The sequence below is a fragment of the Telmatherina bonti genome, assembly GCF_933228915.1.
Source record: "Telmatherina bonti genome assembly, chromosome: 6".
Lineage (NCBI taxonomy): Eukaryota > Metazoa > Chordata > Actinopteri > Atheriniformes > Telmatherinidae > Telmatherina > Telmatherina bonti.
The window spans coordinates 7,654,967-7,682,761 of record NC_136624.1 but is presented as its reverse complement, the minus strand read 5'-3'; the positions used below and the strand labels follow the sequence as shown (position 1 = coordinate 7,682,761).

The window sequence follows — 27,795 nt, the reverse complement described above, 5'->3', positions numbered from 1 at the left end:
TGGACGTGAAGGGCCTCCTCCTCTCTCCTTTCTTGTCTCAACCATCTAGAGTTTCACTGTGAACCACTTTGCAGTCCAGACTCCCCAGCTCTGCTGTAGCTTATTAACTTCAGCCAGAGATTCTCAGGAGGAAGTCTGCAGGTCACCGAGCGGGAATCCCACCTGTCAGTCAAACGTCAAAGCTGTCAAGTGTGTCGGATTTAAACCCAAGCGGAGAGACTGACTGGTCATTAAAAACCTCCCGTGGAGGTGGAGTTGGGAATTCTGCCTGGTGTGAGTGAATTTCCACAGCTGTCAAAGTGTCTGTACATCTGCTGGCTTGTATGGACGTCACCTCAGGCATGACTGAGTCCAGAGTGGCAGGTTTCCTCCAGATTAACCAGGAATAATGATGGAGGGACAGAGAAGTGGAGTGTTTTATTAAAACTTGTGCTCATTTGTTTATCAAACGCAGGTGGAAAAGAGACAACATACAAGAATGAGCTCAGGACTGGAAATCGGTCGTATTCGCATTACAGACCCTTACTGGTGGTAAAACCTTCCGGTCATACCACAGACTGTATATAAAGAGATGGATGTAGCCTCCATGACGTCAGACGTAGGTTTCTGAAGAGCTGAATTGAAGCTCGGTGGGCGGCTCCTACCATCGCCATCTTTGCAGGGGCATGCGTGTCATCTCATCTGGAAAATACAAATTTGGACAAAGAGGTGGAGCTGTGAGCGTCAGGGTGGACGATTGACATCGAGCAAACTCCGAACTTTCTGTAGCTAAGAGCTAACTGAGCTTAACCCGGAGATAACAGGAGCTAACCAGCTAACGGAGGTAAGCAGGCTAAAGCTAAGTCACGTTGTTAACCGGCTAAAACCTGTGGTTGTTCTACGTTCTTCTTACTTGAAGCGGGAAATCAGGTACCTGCCAATCAAAAGGACACGCCCCTAAATATGAACTTCGAGATTAAATCACTTTTAAACGGGCGAGGTAGAAAAATATTCACTCCCCCCACAGTTGTCATGAAGGTAAACCTGACCTATTAAACCTAAAATGGATTTTTGTACCAGAAATAAACATGTTTATTTCTGCTGTAAACATGTTTATTTCTGCTGTGAAGTTGGTCTTTTTAACATGGGAGTCTATGGGGATTTGCTCTGTTTTGAAGCCCCTAGTGGATGAAGGGGGAACTGCAGTTTTATGTACATCCGCATAGGCTTCACTTTTAACCGCCGGATGCTCCGTTCCATCTTTCATATACGGTCTATGGGTCATACATGAAACTTTCCTCTGAAAGCTTGTTGCTGTCCTGAGACGCCGCAGGATGAAGAGGCAGCAGGAGACGGACGTCTTCAGGGACAAAGTTTCAATGCGGAACGAGACCACAGAGGCCAAAGATCAGGACCGATTTCTGTTTGCATGCATCGTCCCCTCACATTGTGTTTGTGTCATGATTTATGGGCCTATTTATTCAGTTTTATAATTGTCATGTTTAGGTTGTTTATCACATTTGTCATCATTTCAGTGCGTTGCTGTGCGCTCTGAGCTGTTTAGTTTTACTGGGAATCCATTTTCATCGACCTGTTTGCTGATGGATTCAGAACAAGCGGCTGCTTGTGCTGAGATGAAGACTTTAATCATTATTTTCAGCTTCTGCTGAGCTGCACCATAAATCCACACTGACTGGAACCTGCCACAGCATCTCAGACCCGTCGTGAGATGGGATCGTATCCTACGCTCACGTCCAGATTCCTGACGCCGAGCGCTGTGTGGAAATGGTTGCGAGCCCAGATATGTTGCATGTTTATTCCATAAACGCGGGCCGTCTTGTTTGTGGACAAATACAGGATATTTAGGAGATCCAGCACATTATTTCTAGTTGTAAAGGAAGTTTATTCAGGGTGTTACTGGTCTCTTCCCAGTCCGGCCATGCAGAAAGAGCATCATACGAACCAGAAAGAAGCGACTACATTAAAAAAAAAACACTTTTTGAGTTTGCAAACGGTAAACCGAGTTTTCTGCAGGATGTTTTGCGAACTTGTTTCCTCCATCTTGGCCTTTCATGATCTTCCTCCTCCTGCTTCCTGCTGTGTGTCTGCCGTCCCGCCAGCCTGTGTTGGGAGTCCCTTCTGCAAAGCCTCAGATGTTCGGGGGAAGGAAGGTTTTCCTGCACTTCCGAGGAATTCTGGATGTGCCAGTTTGTTGTTGCAAATATAAAAGGAAGTTCTGCGGGGCAGGAACATCACGGATCCCGCTGCACAGAAAGCAAAAGTCAAATAAGGAGCGTCCAGATGCGGCTGACCTCCATGTGCACCCGGTGGTCTGAGGTGGCGGCAGCGGCGGGCCGTGATGCCGCCCCGTTATCAGAGATAAGGCAGGAAGAGATTCAGGGAAGCTAAAGATCAATGAGTCATTACGCCGAGCGTTTGGGGCCAACGTGGGATGCTTCCAGCCGTGGCTTAGCCGCAACGCCGCCTAACAATCCCTCAGCTGCTGGCCAGCAGCCGCGGCGAGGCCGTCCTCACAGCAGCGGGATTTTCTCCGGATTAACCGCTGAGTCCATGTCAAACATGCTCTCCAGGAATAATGAGCCGGGCGTCAAGCATCTTACCGACACTCGCTGCGTTCCTAACCTTCGCCTGCTTTACTTTATTTCCATTTGTGGACTTTAGGCTGGAACGCTGCTGGTCAGGCCCAGCGGCCTCCTTCGCTGCTCCGTCTTCTTTCACGCCGCGAGGATTTAGCTTCCAGAAAAGAAAACTGGGAACTAAATGCAAGAGCGTTTCCACCTGGATAAGAACTTCTGAAAAGATTTAGAGGGGCTAATTCCTGGATTCCTCGTTCGGTTTGGTGCTGAGAACTTTCTGAAACAAATGAAACCTGTTTAGTTGAGTCTGAAAAGCTTTTTCTGGAGTTTCACAAGAACAACAAAAACAGCTTTTATAAGAACTGTGTGGCTGCTTCCAGACTTCCTTTTAGCTCTGCAAATTTTAATCCTTCAGGACAAATTAAAATCTTTAAAATGGTCGGCTCTGATTGGTCAGGTTGCTGCCATTTATTTTTAATCAGCTAGAATATTAAATTATATAAATAATAAAATTTAGAGGAATTCCAAAAATATTATTAAAAATAGCAAAATTACTAAATTATTAAAAATAAACAAATAAAAAAATTTAAAAAAATAAAATAAAAATATGATCAAATGAAAATGGCATTTTTTACACTATTATACTAATATATAAATAAAAAAATGAAGACAATCCAAAATTACAAATTATGTTTTTAATAATTGTATATATGAAATAATATATATAATATATGAAAAAAATAAATAAAAAGAAGAAAAACACAAAAGGTTCTTTTTAATAATATGATACAAAGATAAATAATAAATACATAAAAAATGGTTAATTAAAAATACAAAAAAGACAAAACCAAAATAATAAATTCTAAAGTAGACGGAAATAAATTAAACTATCCTATAAAATAATTTTCTTTTTTAAATTGATTTAATTTTGACTTTAAAAAACAGATGATGCAGATTTTATTTTCATCACAAAGAATAAATGTTTGTTTTTTTTGTCCTGCTGATGGAAGCTGGTGTGGTGTGTTTGGAGACCATCCCTGCTGCCCTTTCTGTCCCGAGGCGTCGTGTTCCCGCTAACACTCACCCCGCCGTGTGTCCCCGACTACGTTTTGACTGATATTGATCAGACTTGAAAGGGGAGCCCCAAAGTGAATGTGCAGAAAGTCCCGGTAATCAGTGATTGACAGTTATTATTTCCCTCATTGGGGTCACCTTGCCCGTTCCAGCCTGTCGCAGAGCTGCAGGACCATCAAGCAATGATCTGCGAGGACGGAGGGTTTCGTCGTCTCCTCCGACCAGAAGGAGGTCAAGCTGCAAGGGCGACTTTCTGGCTCAGCTGTACTTCAGCTTCCAGAGGACGAAGGAGCTTGTCTGGTGTCCCCTGACGCTGGGATGTAACCTGCCTTTCCAGCTGCACCGTGGACACAACTTACACTTTGAGTCTGTTTACATTGGAAAGAAGATGTGTGTGTTCTCAGAGTTTAGCCCAAATAAGCTGCAGGCACCTGAAAACGCCCCAGTTGGACGTGCACGTTTCCTCCGACATATCCGAGTTAAATGGCGATGCTAAACGTGTTCCTGCTGGACGATGAGGGGATGTAAAACCATCACTCAGCTGTTCGGAGCGCCGTTAGATGAAGCGACGCCGTTAGCGGTTTGTTCATAAACATTCCACCTCTTCCGACGGATGGCTGGACGAGGGTCAAAGCAACCACGTCCATACGGCACCTTGTAGGAGCAGGAGAAAACCTTCCACACGCTCGTTCTTCCACCTTTCTCCTCATTTCGTCTCATTTTCTAGTAAATCTGCATGTGAAGGGACGGTTGTCATGGACACATGTTGCATCCTTCACGTCTGAACCGCCATTAGTCGAACTCGTGAACAAGATGCTTCATTTTCATTGTTGTTTCCAGGTACGATAGTCTGACAAAATCAGGATTATTTTACGTTTCTTCGCCGTTATACATGAACAAGTTTTATCTTCCAGCTGCTGGTTGACAGAAATAATACTGGAACAGTGGAAATAAAGACTAAAAACCAGATATTCTGAACTAAATATGTGTTCTTCTAGACCAGAACTGTTAAACTCCAGTCCTGAAGCGCCGCTGCCCTGCAGGTTTGACTTGTTTTCCTGCTCCAACACACCTGATTCAGATAAAATGGATCCCAAACATCTTCACAATGGCTACAGTTACATGTTTTTTAATTCCGAATAAATAATTCGGTATTAACGTATTTTCCTATGAGTTTACATGAAAATAATAATTCCAAATGAACGTTTACATGAAACACGTCCTCGTTAATAATTCCTCTTTAAAGCGGCGGGTTGGGAAGGGTTCTGATTGGACCAGAGGGTGCACGTGACATATGACGTCTACCGGAAACAAAGTTAACTCCCTGCTTCTCGTCTTTTCAGTCGTAACTTGTAAAAACTACATAATAAGAACCAGTTTTGCCGCTATTTTATTATAAATGTGAAGTAGCAGCTCAACGCCAGCATACTACTTCACTTTCTGCAGCAACTGAGAAGGAGAAGAAAGATAGACCACCGAACACGGGAGGCAAAACAACGCGCGTCATCGGGACAGGACAAGGTAACGAGCATGCTCAGAACGACCGGAGTTAACTTAGAGCGGAATGAAGGTTTACATGACAGAGGAATTAAAATGCGAATAAACCAGAAACTTACATCGGAATTAAGTTCAATCCTGAACAGAAAGTAGCAGTATGAATTAAGTGTTTACATGGTCGTTTTCCATCGGTTTAAAGTGGAATTAACTTTTATTCGGAGTTAAACTGGAATTAAAACTCCCATGTAAATGTAGCGCATGACCCTTGAGTTTCAGTTTTAGAGTGTTTAAGTCTTATTTTCCTTTAGAGTCTTTTGGCGTTCAGTGATGGACGACATGCAAAACAAAAAGGGCAACATCATGCTTTTTTCTCATCTGTATGCAACATTAACTGTTTTTAGTTGCACATGTAGATCATGTGAATCGTCATGCCCTGAAAGATAAAAAGTCGCAAAACTGCAAATGACATGAAAACATCTCAGCTTAATGTTGCTGTTTCGTAGGAAGCTGCTGGTTGTCCTGCAGGTAGAAACATCCAGGTATATCCTTCCTGGAGGAGTGTTGGGGTTGGGAATCGGAGTCTATCCCAGCTGATACTGGGTGAGAAGCAGGGTAGACTGGTCACCAGTCCATCTCAGGGCTGTGGGGAAACATATTCAACGTATTTCAGCTGTTTTAGGAGCCGCCGTCCACGGCAAAACGTAGCTCAGTTCCTCTACGGCTTATAACACGCAGGGCGACTTCATCTGGTTGTTTGGAGAAAATACGTCTTCATCTGCCAGTTTCCGGCTCCGACAGGAAAACCAAAGCAAAGCGACACGCGCTGGAACTGGAGGATGGAAAGGAGGGATGATGGAGGTTTACAGTGATGATACTGAGGGATTAATCACCTCGTTTAGTTCTGTAATTTAGTGAAACGAGGTTGTGTTTGTATGTTATCAGTGTGTGTTGTCAGAGACACGTCGGTCTGTCTGTGCTTGTCGTCTCTCCCTGCAGCGATCAGGCTGGTTTTATCACCCGTTCGCTGCAGAGAGATTACCAGTGACAAACTGGGATGGCTAAATCGGCTTGGTAAACTCAGTGACCCTGCTAACCGCCAGCCATCCCCTGAGCCTGGATATCTCCTTAACGCCACCTTACATGGAAATAGCATGTGGTCTTTATAAACAGCGTTAACACAGATAAAGCTGAGGAGCGGCGGAGGTGCAAACCGCACAGGAAGAAATAGTCCAACTTCAGTTAAACCGACGTTTTCTACGCAACGCAAGCTAAGCTACGTTGTGCAAATGAAAGAGGACTTTCACGTTATTTGTTTGTGTCTGTTTTAACGAGCTTGATTCAACATCTGAACAGACCCTAAAGATTACATTGGTCATTTGGGGCCAAGCGGCCCCTCTAGATGGGATTCTTGGGTTCTTATGGGAACCTATTATCTCGTTCTGACTGGGAAAGAGGATAAGATAGCGGAGCCTGGAGATGCCCTTTAAAGCCACCGCAGTTTGCAGACAGCAGGTTTACAACGTCAGAGATTGTGATGCATTCTGAGCGTCTTCACAGGGTTTCTACTGGTTTTTACCTGGTAAATTTAAGACTTTTTAAGACCACTTAGAACAGAGTCTCATTATTTACACGCGCAGTGACGGACTACAACACAGACCTGGGTGTGTATGTTAAACATCTTGGTCACCAAAACACAGATCCACCTCCAGTTACAAAGATAATGTCTAAGAAAGTTCAGCAGCGGTGTTTAACATATATAAGGCTTCAGCTTTGAGGGTACAGCCAGGTAACGGCAAAGCCTCGATTCCCATCGTTCCCAGTCTGATGTGAAAGGTGCACTGAGCTTCAGATGGGTTCTCCATCCGGGTCAACCAGGCCGAGACGGATAAAATATTAAATTAGCATTTTCCTTTTGGACATGAATCCAACTCGTCAGGTAGCTTGTTTTAGTGAATAAAGGCTCTGGGTTAAATCTTCCCCTGATGGTTTCTCCCCGCAAAGTCAGCAGCAACTGGTTCCCAGTTTCAGTATAGTGGTTGGAAACTACAGTTCAGACATTTCAGTCTGTCCGTTGACATGGGAGTTTTAATTCCTGTTTAATTGCGAATAAAAGTTAATTCTGCTTTAAATTGATGAATGAACCATGTAAACACTTAATTCCTAATGCTAATTTCTTTTCTGAATTAAACTTAATTCTGATGTAAGTTTCTGGTTTATTCGCATTTTAATTCCGATCTATTTAATTCCTCTGTCATGTAAACCTTCATTCCGCTCTAAGTTAATTCCGGTCGTTCTGAGCATGCTCGTTACCTTGTCCTGTCCCGATGACGCGCGTTGTTTTGCCTCCCGTGTTCGGTGGTCTGTCTTTCTTCTCCTTCTCAGTTGCTGCAGAAAATGAAGTAGTATGCTGGTGTTGAGCTGCTACTTCACATTTATAATAAATAGCAGCGAAACTGGTACTTATTATGTAGTTTTTACAATTTATGACTGAAAAGACGAGAAGCAGGGAGCCGACTTTGTTTATTTCCGGTAGACGTCATACGTCATGTGTCCAATCAGAACCCTTTCAACCAACCCGCCGCTCTGAAGAGGAATTAAGTGAAGACGTGTTTCATGTAAACCTTCATTTGGAATTATTATGGTCATGTAAACTCGTAAGAGAATAAGTCAATTCCAAATTATTTATTCTGAATTATTTATTCCAAATTAAAAAAATACCATGTAACCGTATTGACACATTTTAATGCAATACAAGGTGAAGCATTATGCCCACATTATTTCAGACCTACTGTAGAAATTTTAAATCAAATCAAATCAAATCAAACTTTATTTGTATAGCACTTTTCGTGCTTAAAAACAATACAAAGTGCTTTAGATTATAAAACAATTTACATCAAAGTAGATAAAACACTAACACACATACACATCCCCTTTCACCCACCCACAACCACCCTCACCCATGCCCTATTTGCCCTGTAACAGTTAAAAGAAGATGAATGTCCAGGTGCATTTGCACCAGATGTGCACCAGATAAGGAAACGATATTCTCAGGGAGCCTCTACACAATTTTAGGACCAAAACTGTCAAATTTGGATTTTTGAAGGTATTAAATGCATATTTGTAAAATCAAGACTTTATACGACGCTGCAGGAGTCTTGTCTTCAGCAGCTGCAGACAGAATTAGCTGAGTTTAGAGGAGGAAGGTGGTCATGTGACCGTCGGTTCCCATGGGTGCACGCTGCTTGTGGCGGTAGACGGCCCCCGCTAGGTGCTGGCGGCCCAAAGCACAAAGCTGTTTGCAGAAGCGTAATCGTCTGGGTAGCAGATGAACGCCCCAACAATAGAGAAAATAAGTGATGAGGCAAAATGAGCGAACGGAAAATGGGGGATTTGCTCTCTAATCCCGTTTCCTCCCCCTGAGGCCTGGGAATGGGGGGGCGCGTCGGAACTTGGCTGATAGGCGGCTTCTTTTCAAAGAGGGTCTCTGTCAACAAAATCTGCCTAATGTCAGGCGGGAGTTGTCTCATTTAACCGCTTGAGATTTAAAAAAGACATGTCAGCTTTTCCTGCCGGGACGTCTCCTCAACAAGTGGCGAGGTGGTCCATCCAGTCCAGGATGAGGGAGCAGCGGGAGACCGGTGGGAGGAAGAGACCTGCAGCTGAGCCACAATCGCTGCTGTCACAATCCATCGTGCCTCGGTGTCACTCTCAGGAAGGGGCTGCAACAACTGGCCCCCCACGCTGTGACCCCCACTCCGGCTACACAAATGAGGCATTCATAAGCGGCCCACTGGTGTCTTTTCCACAGACCTGTCAGGATGCACCTGAGAGACGCAGAGATGTATTGTTGCTCTGAGATGCTCGCGCTGCCAAGAGGACCGAGGTGCCCCCCCCCCGGTGCTTCTAAAGTCAGACGTTGCTGAGTGGAAAGTGTGACTGCAGAGGGAAATATTTACCTCATCAGCGGCGTTTAACCCCTCGCGTTTAAAATAAAACTTTACTTTTGTGTCTGACGTACCAGGAGAGTACAAAGACAGAAATAAATAATATTCATGAGCTGCTCTTTTTTTCCTGACTTCCACGGCGGTGACAGATCCACAGTAAAAAGACTTTGTTCTGTTATCTGACACCGGCTTTGAACCCGGAGCTACCGTGGCTCTTTTCTTATTAAATAACGTGATGAGACGTGCATTTACAAGTCGGTGAAACAGAGGAGAGAAAGGAAACAGACATAATTAATAACAGACGTGCAGTCCTCAGGATGGCGAAAATAAAATAAAATTCATCAACAAATAAACTAGAAAAGCAGTGTGAGAGCGCAGACCTCCATCAAGAAGCTTAAATAGTGATTTCCACCTTCTTCTAGTCCTACTTTCATTTTATAAACTATATAAACACACATTAGCATTTAAAGTATTAGTATTTTCAACAGTGAAATGTTTATTAAAAACACAACTTCAATTTCAACAGAAAACAAATGTCAGTATACAAACCATGTGGATGTGTTGGCATAGTGACACAGAATTAGGAACTCATTGGCTTCAAAGATGTCTTTTACGTGTTTTCAGTAGTGAACGTTTTCTGCCGAAAGACGTCATAAGATGTCTTTGGTGGTTTCTGTAGAGGAAAAAGTGATTTTGGTCAAATCAGCCCTCCGTATGAGGAGTAGGTCCTGAAAGAAGGACCCATGAAAAAAAAAGCCAAAATGCTGCAAAACGCTGGCAGTATGCGGCTCTCTGCTTTCACAATGCTCGCAGCCAATGAGTTAAATACGTTAAAAATAACGTTACGCAATTTCTCGCAGTGGTAAAGAATCCTTTTAAATTCCTGTATTCACAATTCATTCCAGATCTCCCAAAATTCACTGGAATCTAAGTCGGACCAAGATCCATTCTCAGAAGAAAAAAAAAAAGGTGACAGAAATCCAGTTTTTACGTAAAGTTGCAAACAAACCGATAAACTCTGGTGAAAACACAACTTCCATCGTAAAAAACCAAGTAAAAGCTGGTTTTTCATGAGCTTCTTGTTTGGCATGGCAAAGAAGTCTCAGTCAGACCTCCACCATGCCTTGTTTTTCAGTGGATGGGAGCATTATTTCTGAGTTAGACGCTTTAATGGCTAAATAATCCCACATCTCCTCAAAGTAAAGAATCATTTAAAAAATGATGCTGACAGACAGACAGACTCTGCTGACGACATGACGTCCACCTGGAGCAGGTAAAAGGTCTAATTCATGCAGCGTGAAGCAATCTTGGTCCGGAACAATGTTGCACCCCCCCAATCGGACCAGTTCTAGCAGACCATCCTGCTGCTCGCAGGTTCATTCATCCTGTGGACTCGGCGGAGCCAGCGATGGTCGGGTGCGTCTACCTGCGAGCGCGTCCGCAACGTGGGGATTACAGCCTGACATTTGGCCGAGGCATGCCAGGTTAAGATAAGGGGGACTAAAGGTATCGCAGGGTTTTATGTTGAGTCTTTGTAGCTGTTGCTCTCTCTTTGTGGTGTGCAAACTCTTCTGAGCTGCAGATGAAATCGGCTTGAAAGTGAATTTAGCTCGCTGAATGTTCTCAGGAAACCAGAAGGTATGCACATAACTGGCCAGACAGACACGGCGCACCAGTGATTCACTGGGTCATGTGCCGTAATTCCCATCTGAAATGCATGCAAGTGAGCTGCAACCTGTCTGCCAAGCTGAATGCTAGCTCTCAGGCCCATTGCAATTCTTGACCGACTGTCCAGTAATGCCACTTTACCGCAGGCAATCCCTGTTTCCTGATTCCACTCAGGCCCAAGAGAGATAACCCTGACTCTGAGCTAATCCCAGATTAAAGAAGAACATAAAGCAATGCCACCGCTGTGATCTCCCCGTGTCTCCCGGCTCTGGTCTGAACAGCCCATCTGATCAGCCAGACAAGTAAACATCCATGTGTGACCTTTTCTAAAAACGCTGAACCAGTTCAGACTGCGGTTTGACTGGGATGGAGATGCAGGGAGAGACATGTGGGATGGGAATGAGGCAAGACTGTTGAGGTGCAGACTGTTGATAAAACACATGTCCATTAAAACAGAGCCGTGTTTGTGCAGATGTGTGCTATTAGATCAAGACTCTCGAGGGAGGATTTCCTTCCCCACCAGTCCTCACATCCTCCACAGCTGGACCTGCTGGTTTTTCTGCGCTCCTAGCGGCCTGGGCGAGACGCTTGTTCAGTGGTTTTAACAGCCAACAGCAAGTTATTGTTTTGGAGAAGATGCAGAGGCGATAAACTACCAGAGCAGATCTGTCTGCTGTCACAAGCCTTTTCAGAAAAACGAAAATAAAGAGATGAATGCGTACCACGCCCCCCCCCCCCCTGCCTGTCCGTCAGCTCGCTGGACGTGGTAGACATAAGCAGAGGGGCTTAGTTGATGGGAGCCAGAGGCCCCCGGTGATAAGGCCATCTCTCCGCATGAGAGCTCATCAGAGCTGACAGCCAATACAAATTGGTGCCATTAGCAAGGAGGGGCAGTAGATGCAAGAGGGGTGGGGCACTACAGTAGCTCCTAATTATAGAGCCCCCCCCTCCCCCAGGTCGATAGGGGGGGTGCAGCAGCAACGAGGCGGCAGGGGTGGCAAACGAGGAGGTGTCATGCTGGCCTCAGATGCTGCGAGAACGAATGTGCTGGTTAATGATGTGTGATGTGGAAGCGCTTTTAGTGACTTTTTATTATGATGGTTTACATTAAACGCAAGTTCAGACAAGATGGGGGTCACACCTTTACCCCCCCCCCCCAGAGAGGGAACATGCAGCGACAGAGCACACATGCCAGTCATGAATAGTTAAGTAGCTTAGTGAAACATCGACATGTTTATTTCTGGCAATGATGTCGACACATGGCATTTAGGGATTTTGTTTGTATTTAACGATTGTTAAGACTTTCTCTACCCAGTCTGTTCAGTTTTTCAGCCTGAGGGTCGGCTTTTACACCAACTCTATAAGACTCCAACCCCAACATGCCCCCACAATCTGGAACAGCGCCCCACTGTGTTCACAGTTTTTACTTCATACCTGGTCATATAAATGCAGTGGTTGCTTAATTTCATTTGCGACATTTATGTACTCTTGAATACTCTGTAAATAGTTTAAGCTCTGTTATTGCCACTTAGATCTTTTAAAACTAACATTTCCATTGTGGAAGTGATTAAGATCACATTTCACTACATGTATGTGTGTAAGGTGAATCCTAGCCCCTCCCCCTCCAACCAGCGTTTATTGTCCATTTATTTTGATATTGTTTACTTATTATAATGAAAATATCGCATTACTAATGCCAGTTGTTACATGAAATTCTTAAACTAGAACTTTTATATGTTCTTTGACAGCTTTCACTTTTAATTGTTTACCATTTCCATTTTAATATTCAGGGCCAATATGATTTAATGTAGGTCCTAGCAGAAGGTTAAACAGTGCTGAAAACTCCGTTATGACCCTTTAGGACACATTTTTGCAGATACAACAAACACAAAAGTAGTTTTAGAAGCATAAAGGCTGCTGGACATGGGAAAAACACCATCTTTACACAATGACTTTTATCCATCTACTTTTGTACGTATCACATTCTGGTTATGGATTCTACCATTTAGCATTCCATTTTAATTTCTTATTATCCAAGTTATTTGTTTTTATTTTCAGCCATTAGACACCCAAGTAGACTTAATGAGCTTCTAGACCACCTGCACAACTTTCCACCTTAATGGTCTACATACCTCTGTCCTGGTCTACATACCTCTGTCCTGGTCTACATACATCTGTCCTGGTCTACATACATCTGTCCTGGTCTACATACCTCTGTCCTGGTCTACATACCTCTGTCCTGGTCTACATACCTCTGTCCTGGTCTACATACATCTGTCCTGGTCTACATACCTCTGTCCTGGTCTACATACCTCTGTCCTGGTCTACATACCTCTGTCCTGGTCTACATACATCTGTCCTGGTCTACATACCTCTGTCCTGGTCTACATACATCTGTCCTGGTCTACATACCTCTGTCCTGGTCTACATACATCTGTCCTGGTCTACATACCTCTGTCCTGGTCTACATACCTCTGTCCTGGTCTACATACATCTGTCCTGGTCTACATACCTCTGTCCTGGTCTACATACCTCTGTCCTGGTCTACATACATCTGTCCTGGTCTACATACCTCTGTCCTGGTCTACATACCTCTGTCCTGGTCTACATACCTCTGTCCTGGTCTACATACATCTGTCCTGGTCTACATACATCTGTCCTGGTCTACATACCTCTGTCCTGGTCTACATACATCTGTCCTGGTCTACATACCTCTGTCCTGGTCTACATACCTCTGTCCTGGTCTACATATCTCTGTCCTGGTCTACATACCTCTGTCCTGGTCTACATACATCTGTCCTGGTCTACATACATCTGTCCTGGTCTACATACCTCTGTCCTGGTCTACATACATCTGTCCTGGTCTACATACCTCTGTCCTGGTCTACATACCTCTGTCCTGGTCTACATACATCTGTCCTGGTCTACATACCTCTGTCCTGGTCTACATACCTCTGTCCTAGTCTACATACCTCTGTCCTGGTCTACATACCTCTGTCCTGGTCTACATACATCTGTCCTGGTCTACATACCTCTGTCCTGGTCTACATACCTCTGTCCTAGTCTACATACCTCTGTCCTGGTCTACATACCTCTGTCCTGGTCTACATACCTCTGTCCTGGTCTACATACATCTGTCCTGGTCTACATACCTCTGTCCTGGTCTACATACATCTGTCCTGGTCTACATACCTCTGTCCTGGTCTACATACCTCTGTCCTGGTCTACATACCTCTGTCCTGGTCTACATACCTCTGTCCTGGTCTACATACCTCTGTCCTGGTCTACATACATCTGTCCTGGTCTACATACCTCTGTCCTGGTCTACATACATCTGTCCTGGTCTACATACCTCTGTCCTGGTCTACATACCTCTGTCCTGGTCTACATACCTCTGTCCTGGTCTACATACCTCTGTCCTGGTCTACATACATCTGTCCTGGTCTACATACCTCTGTCCTGGTCTACATACCTCTGTCCTAGTCTACATACCTCTGTCCTGGTCTACATACCTCTGTCCTGGTCTACATACCTCTGTCCTGGTCTACATACATCTGTCCTGGTCTACATACCTCTGTCCTGGTCTACATACATCTGTCCTGGTCTACATACCTCTGTCCTGGTCTACATACATCTGTCCTGGTCTACATACCTCTGTCCTGGTCTACATACCTCTGTCCTGGTCTACATACCTCTGTCCTGGTCTACATACATCTGTCCTGGTCTACATACATCTGTCCTGGTCTACATACCTCTGTCCTGGTCTACATACCTCTGTCCTGGTCTACATACATCTGTCCTAGTCTACATGTGACAAAATATTTCGCTTTAATCCAAAATCCAACAGCATCTACACATTTTTCAACCTGGTGCCTTTACAAGTGCTAACTTGTTTCACTAGCTGTGTTTCCATTACATGTTTTCGCAAAATAAAAGCGATATTTGTAAGTTTTGCCAAACAAAATTTGCGATTTGCATATGTTTCCATTCAACAGTGTTTCGCACATTAGCCTCCGTTCTCATAAAACTGGTCCGGCTCACAAGATTTTATGAGGATTGCTGCTCATGCAAGGTAGTCGCGCAGCATTATTTTGGGGCTTTTTAATTGCTGCAGAGAATTTGCGACAACTTTTCAAAGTTTTTCTCTCTCATTTTATTTGCTAAAACTAAAATTCACCGTTGTTTATTCCGCACCGTGCATCTTTACTGGAAATGAACTGGTCATGAGGCAAAACTGCTGACGACGCTGCCCGCACGTCGTACCCGGGGCACGTAAATGCAAAAAAAGTATTTTCATTACACTTTTGAAATATATTTCTATATCTATATATAGACTTTTCTTGAGAAGTAGGTGTTTTCATTGTCTTTTTTTTTTTCTTTGCGTAATTCTATGTGTTATGGAAACGCACCAGTGAGAAAAGGAGGAAAACATTTAACTTTGCAATTTAGCATCTTTAAAGTCATAATGTTGAACCGAGCTCTTCTAATGGCGATCCAATGGCCAATAAGCAGGTAGATTCCTAAAGTTACCAGCCAATCAGAATTTCTACCCACCAGATAATTTGTGGGTAAATGAAGCCAGCTGAACCACAAACTCACCCAGAATGTGATCAAGTTGAGCAATTTGCCAACTGTGATGCTACAACATTTTTTTTTTTTTTTGTCTCCACCCTACAGAGACGAAGCCAAGGTTGGCAGCTGCTGCCTTCTTACGCCGTCATTGTTCCTTCTCATTTAGCAACAAAGCTAAAGCTCACTCATCATTTTTTTGCAAGTCTGTTGCCTCTACATTGGCTTTGAAGCATAAAGTTTTCACAAACCCAAATAACTCATGTAAATGTTTGACATGAGCACAAGCTGTGTTGAAAGAAGCTGCTGGATGGGTGGAGGAAAGTGCTGTGGGTCCCGAAAGTTGCAAGGTTAACAAGCTAGTAATACACGGGCACACATTTGTCCACAAGCACCAGAGCTTTCTTTAGCGTCCACCTGCATGTCAGTGTTATTCCCCCTTTATCAGGTGCTTCTTCATCCTGCTGATGCAGGAAGTTGTTGAGAAAAAGATAAGAAAGAGAAAACAGCTGCTATCAGATAGAGGTGTTTGGATATGAGCCAGCACAACTTCTGCTCCATTAACACAGAATATTCACATCTGCTGAGTTTTATAAAATCTGCCCATAGATTTATCTGAAAACATTGATTTATGTCTCACTAAACAACATAATTGTTTTTCGAGTAATTTCTTTATGAACTGAAGCTGTTAGCATTAGCATTTTTGTAAAGGAATTTGTGCATTGTTGAAGTAAAAACAAGATTTTAGCTGATTTTTATTTAATAGTCCTTCTGTTAATGCACCATTCATTTTCAATAAGAGACTAATCGGGACTGCAGGCCAGTGGTACTTTCACAGACGTGCAGGTCACCCATATCATGAGCACTGATTTGCCCTGATAGATGCTGGCTTTTCTGTATTTTGCTGATAGTTTCTTTGATCTTTCACAGGTAAAAATCACATTAATTTTATGAAATGTGGATTTATCTGATCACAAAACATATTTTCTCTCTTTCTGTCTGTCTGAGAGGAGCTCGGCTCTCTTTCTGTTGATGTGTGACTTCCTTACTGTATGATGCAGGTCTGGGTTTCACTCTGATGCACCTCAGACTGTGTGGAATGAAATAGTGTTCCAGGTTTTTCCTGAGCTCATGTTGGAGTGTTGATCACGATGGCATGCAGGATTTTCACGCATCATTGCTAAAGTGCTCAAAGGTTCTCACACAAACAGTATTGGTTTCTTAGTGCGATTTCCCCACTCCATGAATCTTTCAGAATGTCATGGACCATGGATGTTGAAAGACACGATACCTATCAACATTAATTAATAATAATACAAATGATTATTTTGTAGAAAGAGTTTGGCACAAAGACAACATTTTTGGTGGATGTTCCTTTTATATCCAATCATGGCACCCTCACACGTCACCAGTTCAGCTGCTATCTTCCAGAAACCTGTTATATTCTCTAAACTCTTCTGTCTCTATTTACATTTCACAACTTTTTGAGTGTATTGCTCAAATTTGAAATGAGTTCAAATATATTCCTTTTACTTTTAAGTCGGTCAATGAAGATGCTGAAAACAATTTCTTTGAAATGTTTCAATACATTCAGATTATATCAGATAAATGAGCAAACTACACTTAAAATATGTAACCGCTATTATTATTATTATTATTATTATTATTATTATTGTTGTTGTTGTTGTTATTATTAATAATAATAATAATAATAATAATAATAATAATAATAATAATAATAATAATAATAATAAAATAAAAATAATAATATCATTATTATTATTTTATTGGGGTTTTTTTTTTGTTTTGTTTTGTTTTTTTTTCCAGAAATTATGTTTTCTAATTGTGGACAAATTTGTTGTCCTTGCTTGGTATTATTTTAGCTATTTGCTTATTGTTTGGAGTTTCTTTTTCTTTTAGATTTGTTGGAATATTTGGTAAGAAAGTGTAAAATTATTAAGATTTAGCACTAAAATACCACACAGCATGTCAAAATTGAATGTTTAAAGAGCCTTGTCTCAATTAGTACTTTCATAAGTGAACAGACAGCCAGGAATTATTCAGACTGAGAAGAGTACTGCATCGGGTACATATATGTACCCAAGAGAATGAATGCAGCTTTGTGCAGGTTCACACGCAGCCGTTATGAATATTTCAGCGACAGCGTCTCACACAAAGTAATGAGGATTGTGTCACGTCGAGCGAGTCTCTTAAACCTGTGGCACTGTCGCTGGTGGCGTCTCCACTCATTACGGCACCTCATTAAAAGTTGACCCAACTGCCAACCTCGCAATTTTCCCCTTAAAAACCCGCCTCTGAAGCCCTCCATCAGAGCCGCTGCAACGAGCGGTGACTTCAGACCTCAACCAGAATTTTGCGTCTTTGCATCGACAGCATTCCAAATATTTGGCGGAGGTTCTTGACAAGAGCTGCCTTTGATGTGTGAGAGCATGTCACCTCTCCCGCCTTCGCTTAAACACCCTAATTATCACTCCTGCCACTCTGGTGTGTGTGTGTGTGTGTGTGTGTGAAGTAACACACCTCTTTCTGACAGGTTGGAAAGCGCCTGAGGGCGCAGCTCAGGTAGAGCAGCTTGTTTGTGACGTGCCACAGGCTAATGGGGTATTTTTGTCTCTTTATTACACCACCTGAGAACGTTGAGTTTAACCTCATTCAGCAGAAAGACCTTTTCATTTCCAGATACTTCGGGTGAATCTTTTTGTTTCGGTTTGGACAGGACGAGAAGATCGTGACTTTTCAGCTGCCAACCCCAAACCTCTGCCTCATCGCATCACCCCCCTCTTCCTCCCCTTCCTCCTCCTCTTTTCTCCACGGGGAGCATTACAGGCTTCAAGCAGGGGCATGCTCTGCACCGACTCTGGCAGCGGCCTGCACTTTTAATTTACCCAATTTGAAACCAGAGAAATATGCAGCGGGGTGGAACACCCATATCAGTGTCATGTAACGCACATCAGGCTGTCAAATGCCAGGATGAGTATTTGCTCCCCCTCCCACCCTGTCAGCCTTCCTTGTTCATGCACTTTAATGTCACAAAGAAGACGCCCCTGTAAGATTGCAATGGTTCGCCTGGAGCGACAACTGCGTCGGGTCGTTTCTCTCTTAAACAAGCAGCAGCCCACCATCCTGACATTCTTCTGTGATATGAAGTTGGTGAAATCAAGGCTAATTTTACCAGAAATATGGAAGCTAACTCTGAACTCAACACTGTCCAATAGTGGATGAACTCCATTAACAACCATTATAACACATGAAAGCATGAAGACGATGACGTATGACCATGTTTGAAATGGACGTCCCTGTTTACGTAAACAAGGGAGCAGAAAATTGACTTTTTCCAGTATAAGAGAACTTTGTTCTGTTAATCCATGCTGGGTTTGATAATCTGACTGATACTCTGCAGTACCTGACAGACGATGAAGGGCAGGATGCATTAATACGCTTAAATACTGCAGAATGCGATCCATTACTGTCCGTCTGTGCTTTCCTTTGTGTAGCCGGATGGTGGGAGATCCTCTGGTGCAGGACTGCAGTGCAGTTTGCTTTTGTATGAGCTGCTCGTGTCTTCACACTCTTCCTGTCCACTCATTTTTCCAGAGCAAACTCAGTTCGTTGGCTATTAATTTAAGATGGAGAGATATGCTCCAACTTGCCGCCTCAGAGATCGTAAGCAGCCAGGTATTCTCTCAGGAGGAGGAAGAGGCTGGCTCAGTCTGACAGTGAAATATGTCTCCTCTCTGTGTTTCTATACCTCATTTCAAGTTCCATGCTTGTAGCTGTATGAGGGAATTCATGCAACACCCTCCGGTTCTACCAGCGCATTGTGCTGCAGGACTTTTCGTAACCCTGGTGCAACATGCAGATGTTCCCCAGCGTGCAGCTGATGGCAGGGAGAAAGATTCTGTGTAAAATGTAAATAAAAAGCACTACTATCCTCATTCTGTGTCTCCAGAACCATGAAGATACCTGCATGAGCATCACCATGGCAGCAGCGCAGAAAAAGCTGACATTAGAACAGCAGAATTTGTATTTACTCTACGCTTTCAGCTCATTTTAAAGAAGACTGATGTAGATATGTAGGTCAAAATATAGGAATTTACTTTACAGGACAACATATTTCATGGATAGTAGGTAACGATTATCAGGAAATTTATTGTAGAAATGATTTCTGCAGAAGCAGTTCACAATATCCGAAAGGACCCAAAGGAGCACATGGGGGTCAGCGAGGTTTTTACATTATTGTGATTAATCTCCACTCGTTGTTGCTATTTTAAGAAATAAGAGTAAAGTTATATGTTACGGAAGAACTCAGCGGAATATGGAGCATAAAATTCAATTCAATTCAACTTTATTTGTATAGCGCCACTTCACAAAAATGTTGTCACAGGGAACTTTACATACACGAATCAACATACACATCAATTCATACAAATCCTATAATAGAAACCAACTGATTGCATCGAGTCATGACTTCGATCCATTTTCCCATCCTGAGCATGCATGCGGCGACACTGGGAAGGAAAAAACTCCCCTTTAACAGGTAGAAAACCTCCGGCAGAACCCGGGAGGGCAGCCATCTGCCTTGACTGAAACCAGTATGGTTTCAGCACAGGGTCGACAGGAGGTCCACAGCTGTTTAGTAAGTGGTGGAAAACAGGTTGGGAAACACTGGTAACTGGAATAAAACTGTAACTTCCAGTTTAAGATGTCAGTGGTTTGTTGAGGTCTGGTTAGCTTTTCTTTTATTGCAGCTTTGGTAGAAAATGGAAAAGGAATTGTTGTGTGGTTGACAGTCCAGTTCAGGACTATTCAGCACAGTTCAATGAGCCCCACAGGCCTGCAGGTATCAATGTGTCCCTGCTCCAACATAACCTGATTCAAGGTGAATGGATCCAACAGCCATTAAAGTTCTTCTCAAAGACTCATTAAAGACGCATTACATAACTTTCTGACCTTAAAACTGGACTGGTTCGATAACAGTGACATCTATCGTGTGTATTTCTGGAGCTGCTGCTGCCCAGCGGCGTCCAGAGGCCGAGAAACCGACACTAGACAACTCTTACATCCGGGATGCGACGTGACGTTGTAGCAGAGTTTCGCTTCAGGGCAGAAAATGGAGTGACTCTTTTAAACATGCAACGCTGCTGGTTCGGGGGAAAAAAACAAAACAAAACAAGAAGATTAAAAAGGACTAAACAAGTCCTCGTAAGATCGTCTTTTGCGGCTGGAGAGAGCTAACAGGTCAGATAGGATGCAAGATGGAGGCTGAGTTAGCCGTCAATGGGTGCATGACGGGAGAATGGCAAAAGTTCTGTAGTGTCTTTAATGTGAGTCAGATGGGTTGGAGCAGGGGAACATGGAAAAGCTGCTGTGGGACTGAATTTACTAGTCCTGGTCTATTGTCTATGAATGTAGAAAACTGGTACATAAATCAGAAATAAATGCAGTTTAAATGAGATGTGGGTCCGTACAGGGTGCGAAGTAAACCACTGCTGTTCGTTTTGCTGGTTGACTTCTTGTTTCTTGTGTCAGTTCTCGTCTATCAGCGATCAAATTGTGTCCTGGATGAGTCAGGGGGACACAACCCCTAATTAACTTTTCTTTCATACAAAAGAAGCAACTTATTGAACTTGTGATGATTTGTGTGAAGATTAACAGCTTTTTAAAGGATTATTTCCTTGGAGACAGACTTGTGACGACTCTGTGACATCTCCCGAGATTCACGAGCATCGATTCGCTAACCTTCACTGTTTTCCTCATGGCTCGTTAGATGTCGCATGCTAGCTAAGATAGCTAACTAACAATAGCTAGCCAAGCATCCGCTTCATTGCCTTTACAAGCGCCCCAAGCCCCTAACAGAGCGGTTTGTGCATGAAGAAGGGCACGTACAGAGGGGTTGCGTTTGATAGGCATATCACCATCAGATTGTTTAGAATGGGCTAAAACAATTGGATGGCGTTTCTCCAGTCCTGTCTGTTAGACAGGTGACTTCTTGTTTTGTTTAATCCGTTGGCTGCATTCGGGGTGTGAAGTGGATTTTTTGCAACCTAGCTGCTGGAAAGCATCTTCTTCAAGCTTTTAAACATTAATAATGAAGAGGACATTTCCTAAAAACCACATAGAAATATAGTAAATATAATTTTTTGAGAGTCTGAGCTGCTTTTTTCTGCGTCGGTCTCTTACATGGATGTTATCTGCAGCTCTGCATGGCTTACGATCTGGTTCTGGTCCAGAAACAGTTGTCCGACAGGACTCGTCCAGCTCTCAAACACCTTTCTGACCAGCAGATTGCTGAGCTGTGGGGTCTGCCAGCCGGCTGATGGTGGGAGAGAGGACAGGATTGTGTTTGTTCAGCAGACTGGAAACTGGACCGAACTCACTGATCCACTCATCTTTAACTTGCTTTGTCGCGCTGCTTGCTCTGCTTTCTCTCTGTAAGACAGAAAATTTATTAGAAAACAAAAACATCTTGTGATTTTTGCTGTTTTATTGCTTTAAAGACTTCCTCAGTGGACAAAGGAAGGTGAAGAAGGAAAGTTGGAGGCTCATTGAGTGCAGGGATCATCTTCCCTTGCCGGCTCACTTTCACCTCTAATAGAGCTATTGGCGTTCCTCAGGGGGAGGAAGCAATGTGTTCCTGAAACAAAGCCCCCGCTGTGTGTGTGCAGACCCCCCAGAGTGAACCTACACACGGTAATGGGCTACTTTAAGAGTTTATCTGGCTTTAATAGACACACTGGTTCTGCTTCCAAGCTCTAAATCTCCAGGATAAGTCTGTGTGCTGTCATGCCGAGCAGCTCAGCCTCTCTCCCAGCTCGTCCTAGAAAAGTAATCTGCCGCTGGTTAGCGGACGAGGCTGCAGAACGCCGCGGTATGATGTGTGGAGCTTAATAAAATGTGACTGGCTGAAGAGATCAGAGACCATTTGTAAATTTAATTTACCCACTAGCATGTCGGTGTCCTCTGGGACATCATGCTTTCCTCTCGTCTTTCAAAGCTGACTGCGTAAAGGTCCGATTCTGCTCCGTGACGTACGCAAATGGACACGTCATTTCAAACGTCATACATATTTACAATTCCATGCATCCACCAGTGGGCAGTGTTGAGTTCAGAGCGCCTTCATAAAGTTGTTTACAACCATCCAAACACACCAGAAGAAGAAGAAAATCGCAAAGCTTTTTGCCGTTGTCAGCCTTCTTTGGGGTGTTTTTCACCTCCCAGTTTCGGCTTCGCTTCCTCTTCTTCTTTTCTGGTCTGTTCCCTTCTCTGGTTGAGTGTCAAATAAACAGCTCAACACTGCCCCCTGTGGTTTGATATTTCTTTATTTTCTGCATCAAATGATGAACAGATAAGTTCCTTAAAAAATTAACCAAATCAACGCAAGAGATGAACGAAACTGTCCGTCTTCATATCTGTCTCTGCGTCCAACATAAATGGGCCTTTAGACCCCATTTACACAACGCGGCTGAGACAGAAAACACAAACGTTTTGTTTAGTTTTGGCCTCTCGTTACCGTGGTAACAGAAAACTGCGATGATTGGAGAACAGGCTGCAGAGGGAAGTTTTGTTTTTCTACTGAGGTTTTTTTGTTCTTGTTTGCGGGTGTAGAGGTATAATATCTCTGTACACACAATTCTCAGCTTTCATCACTGATCACAGGACTTGCACACCAGCAACGTTCCTGGTGAAAAATAGATAAACAAAGCAGGCATACTGCTAGCAGCTTAGCTGCTACAGCTAGCTTCTTCTGTGTCTCTGGATGTTCCCAATGATGGATTTCATTTTCCAGACTTCCTGCTGACTCTGAACGACGGGATAAAAGTGTTGCTGCCATCAAACCAGATAACTGGAAGCCTCTCAGCTGTGTTAGCAGCACTTTGTTGCTGTTAAGCAACAAATGAACCAAAAGAATCATCCCTCATGTTTACACCATGCTAACGTTTTCTGTGTCTGTTGGTTTTTACTTTGACATGAAGAGGAAATTCTTTGTTTCTGATACCCATCCTGCCACCAAACATGAACAAACCTCCAATGAGTTGTAAGCTTTTAATTCTGCTCCTGTGAAACCAACCGGGTCGTCGTAAATTTGGTGGGAAGCTACATCTGGTAGCTAAATCTCTGTTAGCTGGAGGTTTTGGGAAATCATGCAGGTTTTGAGCACCAACTGCTTTTTAAAATAAATATCGTTGTCTTTAATGAACAAACAAGATCTGAGCTGGTTTGGAAAGTGTGACGTTTGCTAGCGTCGTCCTTGTTGAGAAACAATTAGCAGGAAATTTGCACAATAACAGCAGCTTTTTGCCGCCCAACAAGGCGGCGCAACAAACAACGTGAGGTCAGTGGGAACTGTCTATACTTTCCGACGGTCTGCTAATGCAGTGAGAATTGAGTAATTTGGGACTGATGAGCCTTTTGTTTTCGTGGCACCAGTTTCAGCCCAGAGACGTGCTGGGCAGGCCCACCTCCAGACCAGAGCGGCAGCTGAGCTCAGTCTGCTGCCATTATGCATCTTCAGCCAACATTTCAAAGCAGCACAAAGCCGCGTGCCCCCGCCTGAGGCGAAGGTTGACTTTGTGGTTGAGCTGAGAACAGGCTGACAGAGGAGGAGGCATTTAGTAGTTCTCTCTGTTTCATGGAGAGGGTTTGACAGCTTTATTCTCACCGTATTAGAAACGGCTTGAGTGCTAATTCGGTTGTGAACGACCCCCGGGGTTGGATTTCTTCAACAACGCCATCATCTTAACAGCTGGGCGAGGATCATGAAGTGTGAGGAGAGACATTTTCACATCCACCTCTTAGCAGTGATGCGCTGCTGGGTGCATTTAGACCAAAATGTGCGATTATCACATGACTTTGAGATTAGATTACATGTTTGTTTCTGTGTCGGGCGTGTTGTTGCCTCGTATTCCTTCCTCAGCTGACAGATGGTCCCATTCAGCTTCTCTCTGACAACAAACGCTGAGGAGTCGCTGACAGCCAGCTGCAGGAAGGGCTTCCACAGGCCCTCGGGAAGCGCGTGCATGCACAATGCCTTCTCATTGGTCCACACGGACACACAGGCCAAGACTCCCAACACAAATAATCACAGAATCCAACCACATTCACCAGAGCTCTGACAGCTGCCAATCACGCCGCCTACCCGTAAACATCCCCTCATCCGACACAGTTATTAAATCAAACTATACAAATATAGAAAATCTAATGCTATTAATCTCTGCTTATTGACGTAACCCCACGTTAAATATAGATCTGGCTGCGAAGACCGGTGATATCAGGTTCCATAGGGAGTCTGTTTAAAAAGGGCCGGAGAAGGTGTTTATTTTAAGGCCTGATGTCGGACATGTTGATGGCTTGGCATGCTTGAGTGTCCAAACCTCTTCCTCAGAAACACCTAACGGTCTCGCAGGAATGCTTCGGAGCATGACTGCACATACAGAGCTGACAAAAAAATTCTGCCCCGAAACCTTTTAGAATGTGGAAATAACCCATATGTGGTGCACTTCAGGCCTCCGCGCCGACTACATTTCCTGCTTGGCTCCTTTAATTACACCCTGGCAGCCCTCTGTTGGGATTCGTGTGGAACAGTCAAACAAAACTAAATGTATTTGACAGTTTATCCTCTAGTTTCTTTCCACCACATTTTGGCGGCACATTCAGCCCAAAAGAACTTGGGGTAACCTCAAGCGGTTCTGTCTTGGTTGAAGAATAAATCTTAAGAGCAGATTGGGACTTTCCTGCTCCACTGAGTTAACGCTCTGTTTGTCCAACAGAACTCAAATGCCACCCTTTAACGCCGCTCTCCAATAGATTGCGAAGGAGTGTGTTTGTCTATGGTGGGGCGTGTGACCTTTGCTGTGGGAGCCGTGGCCTCTCCGCTCTGCCCCCGTACATGGTCGTTGAGCTGAGGAGAACATATCAAACAAACACTCCAACATGGAGCTGACAGGAGACGAGGTTACGCCTAACATGTGAGGACATGACAACTGCATTGTGTTTCCGAAGGCGCAAAACTCCTCTGACCTTTCAGAGGCTGGTGTCTAAGCAATGATGGGAGAGCTTAACCCCCCTCCTTAACTATGGTGGTCCTGACATGCAAACCACATCTGAAAATGAATAAAAAACAACAACTGGAAGACGAAAAAATGACGAAATTACAAAAACACAAGAAATTGAAAATGACTATCATTTTAAAAAACACAATTTAACAAATTATTGTTATTAAAAAACAACAATTTAGAAAAAGTACATGAAAAATTACCAACAACTAAAACGATAAATGAAAGAACACACCTACATTAACCTACCAGAAGAGAAATGTACCAATGGGCAACGTGACAAATCGCTGATTGTACGACGGCGCCGTCATGACGCCCACCGTCCTCCGGTAGGTCAGTGTCGTTGGGATTCTTTTTTAAAAACTGTCGTCATTTCCAATTTATCATTGTGTTTTGCACTTCAGGGCCACCGTACTTAACCCTACTGGGTGTGCAGTGTGAGCTTCTTATCAGTCAGACTACCGTGTCCTTATTGCCGTGAGCGACCTCCCTGCTTCTTTCTGATCCACTCGGGAGGTTCGATGCCGTCAACACAGCGTGACAGAGACTCAGTAGCACTCAGCTCGGATGTGTGGTGTCAGGTTGCAGCGGTGTTGGTGGAAAACCATCAGATAAGTCCTTGCAGCTATGCGGGAGTGGCATGTGACGAACACGCCACTTGGTTACACGTGTGTGTTGAAAACATGCATTTGAAGCGCAGCTGTTGCTAACGGATACGTTTCTGTCTCCACGCAGAGCTCCGATCCACCGGTACCGCTCATCACTTCGCCTACCTGCTCAACACATCCGACTACCGGATCCTTCGCATGGACGAGGATCATGATCGAATGTACGTCGGCAGCAAGGACCACATCCTGTCCCTGGATCTCCATGACATCAACCGGAGCCCACAGATTGTAAGACCCCCTGAAACAGGCTGTTAGCACGGGGGGAGGCAGGGGCCTTTACCGCAGCAACCTTTCTTTTTGTTAGGTGGTTCATTCGCTGTAACTGGGTCATGACAATCCCAAAAGGCCTGATATTTGTCTGGGTGGATTTTTCAGCCCTGAAATCCAGTAAATGCCACTGATGTATAGCAGCTTGGACCGTGGCAGTAAAAAGTCCTCCTTTCCCCCCTTTCAGATCCACTGGCCGGTGTCCGAGCGCAGAAGGATGGAGTGCCTCGTGAGTGGGAAAGATGCCAACGTAAGTATGCGTGAAGACAACTCGGCTCAGATTTTCATGCATCGCATTAAAGCTACACAATCCCCTCCATTGTTTCCTTTTGGTTTTAATGTGGAGAACCAGTTTAAACAGCAGTCACCTGTAGGGTTGGATTTGGCCCTGTAAAACGCTTATTCCCTCCTGTCTGGCAGGGGAATCCAGTCAAGCCTCGCCGTCCTTCTGGTCTGACTTTTAGCTAAAGAAGCCAACTACAATAAACAAACAATGAACAAAACAAGCTAACTACAAGTAGCATATTTACAGTAACTGCATGTTTGGTAAATCTGCAGGAGGTTGCAGCAGTAAAATGTCTTTTTATTTGGACCTAAGTTGCATTTTTGTTGTGCTTCTAGGAGGAGTGTGCAAACTTCATCCGTCTGATCGAGCCGTGGAACCGGACCCAGCTGTACGTATGCGGAACTGGAGCTTACAATCCAGTCTGCACCTTCGTCAACCGCGGACGCAGACCTCAGGTTAGAGAAATGTAGAGGCCAAGAAGGGTGACTTCAGCCAGCAAAGCACCATTACCAGCAAAGTTCGCCCTCCATCCACCTTACATTAGCCTCCCTTTACGATGGCGGCTTTCCTCCGTCATTAAACCTGCCTGTGGTGCCGTGCGTCCTCATGCGGCAAAGCCTCCCCACCGTACAGCTGTTGTCCCCCGTGAGCTGTTAATGCTACTCTGTTTAGTCTCAACTTTTAATGGGACCTCTTGAATATCCTGAACCGAGCCTTTAACACGCTGCACTTTTTTAAATGCAACACTTGTTCCCTAATTACAATCAGGGGCCTTTTATAAAGTGCAATAAATAAGGAGTTAATATCCCATTGTTAAGTGTCACTGAGAGCCTTGTCGCATACAGTTCCTCTAATGAAGGGCTTCCATCCAGAGCTTTCCCGTGCTTATCCATCCTCCCCTTCATGCATACATCCAGGCCACCCGCCAGACTCTACCATGTTAGACGTCAGCTAATTAGAAGTGGGAGCTCCCATTATGGGGTGCAAGTAGGATATTCCAGAGGGCTGTTTTCTGTGTAACACTAAACAGGCAGGTCCAAGGCGTAGCACCAATAACGCCCCTGCCAGGCGAGCTGGGGGTTGAAAACGTGAAGCTCAACGCTGATGCATAAACACAGCTTGTCAATATTAATTCCACTGATGTTTATCTGATTACAGCAGGATGTGTTTGTG

At 44.0% G+C, this 27,795-nt stretch overlaps 1 protein-coding gene across 1 annotated transcript in view; it reads left to right on the top strand.

Annotated features, from left to right (window-relative positions):
* Nucleotides 1-27,795, top strand: part of LOC306757274 (semaphorin-3F-like) — an 81,384-nt gene that overhangs the window by 26,026 nt on the left and 27,563 nt on the right. The window contains exons 3-5 of the mRNA XM_079242278.1: nucleotides 26,137-26,297; nucleotides 26,524-26,586; nucleotides 26,958-27,077. Coding sequence (XP_079098404.1) covers nucleotides 26,137-26,297; nucleotides 26,524-26,586; nucleotides 26,958-27,077 — 344 coding nt within the window. The remainder of the gene's footprint in view (nucleotides 1-26,136; nucleotides 26,298-26,523; nucleotides 26,587-26,957; nucleotides 27,078-27,795) is intronic.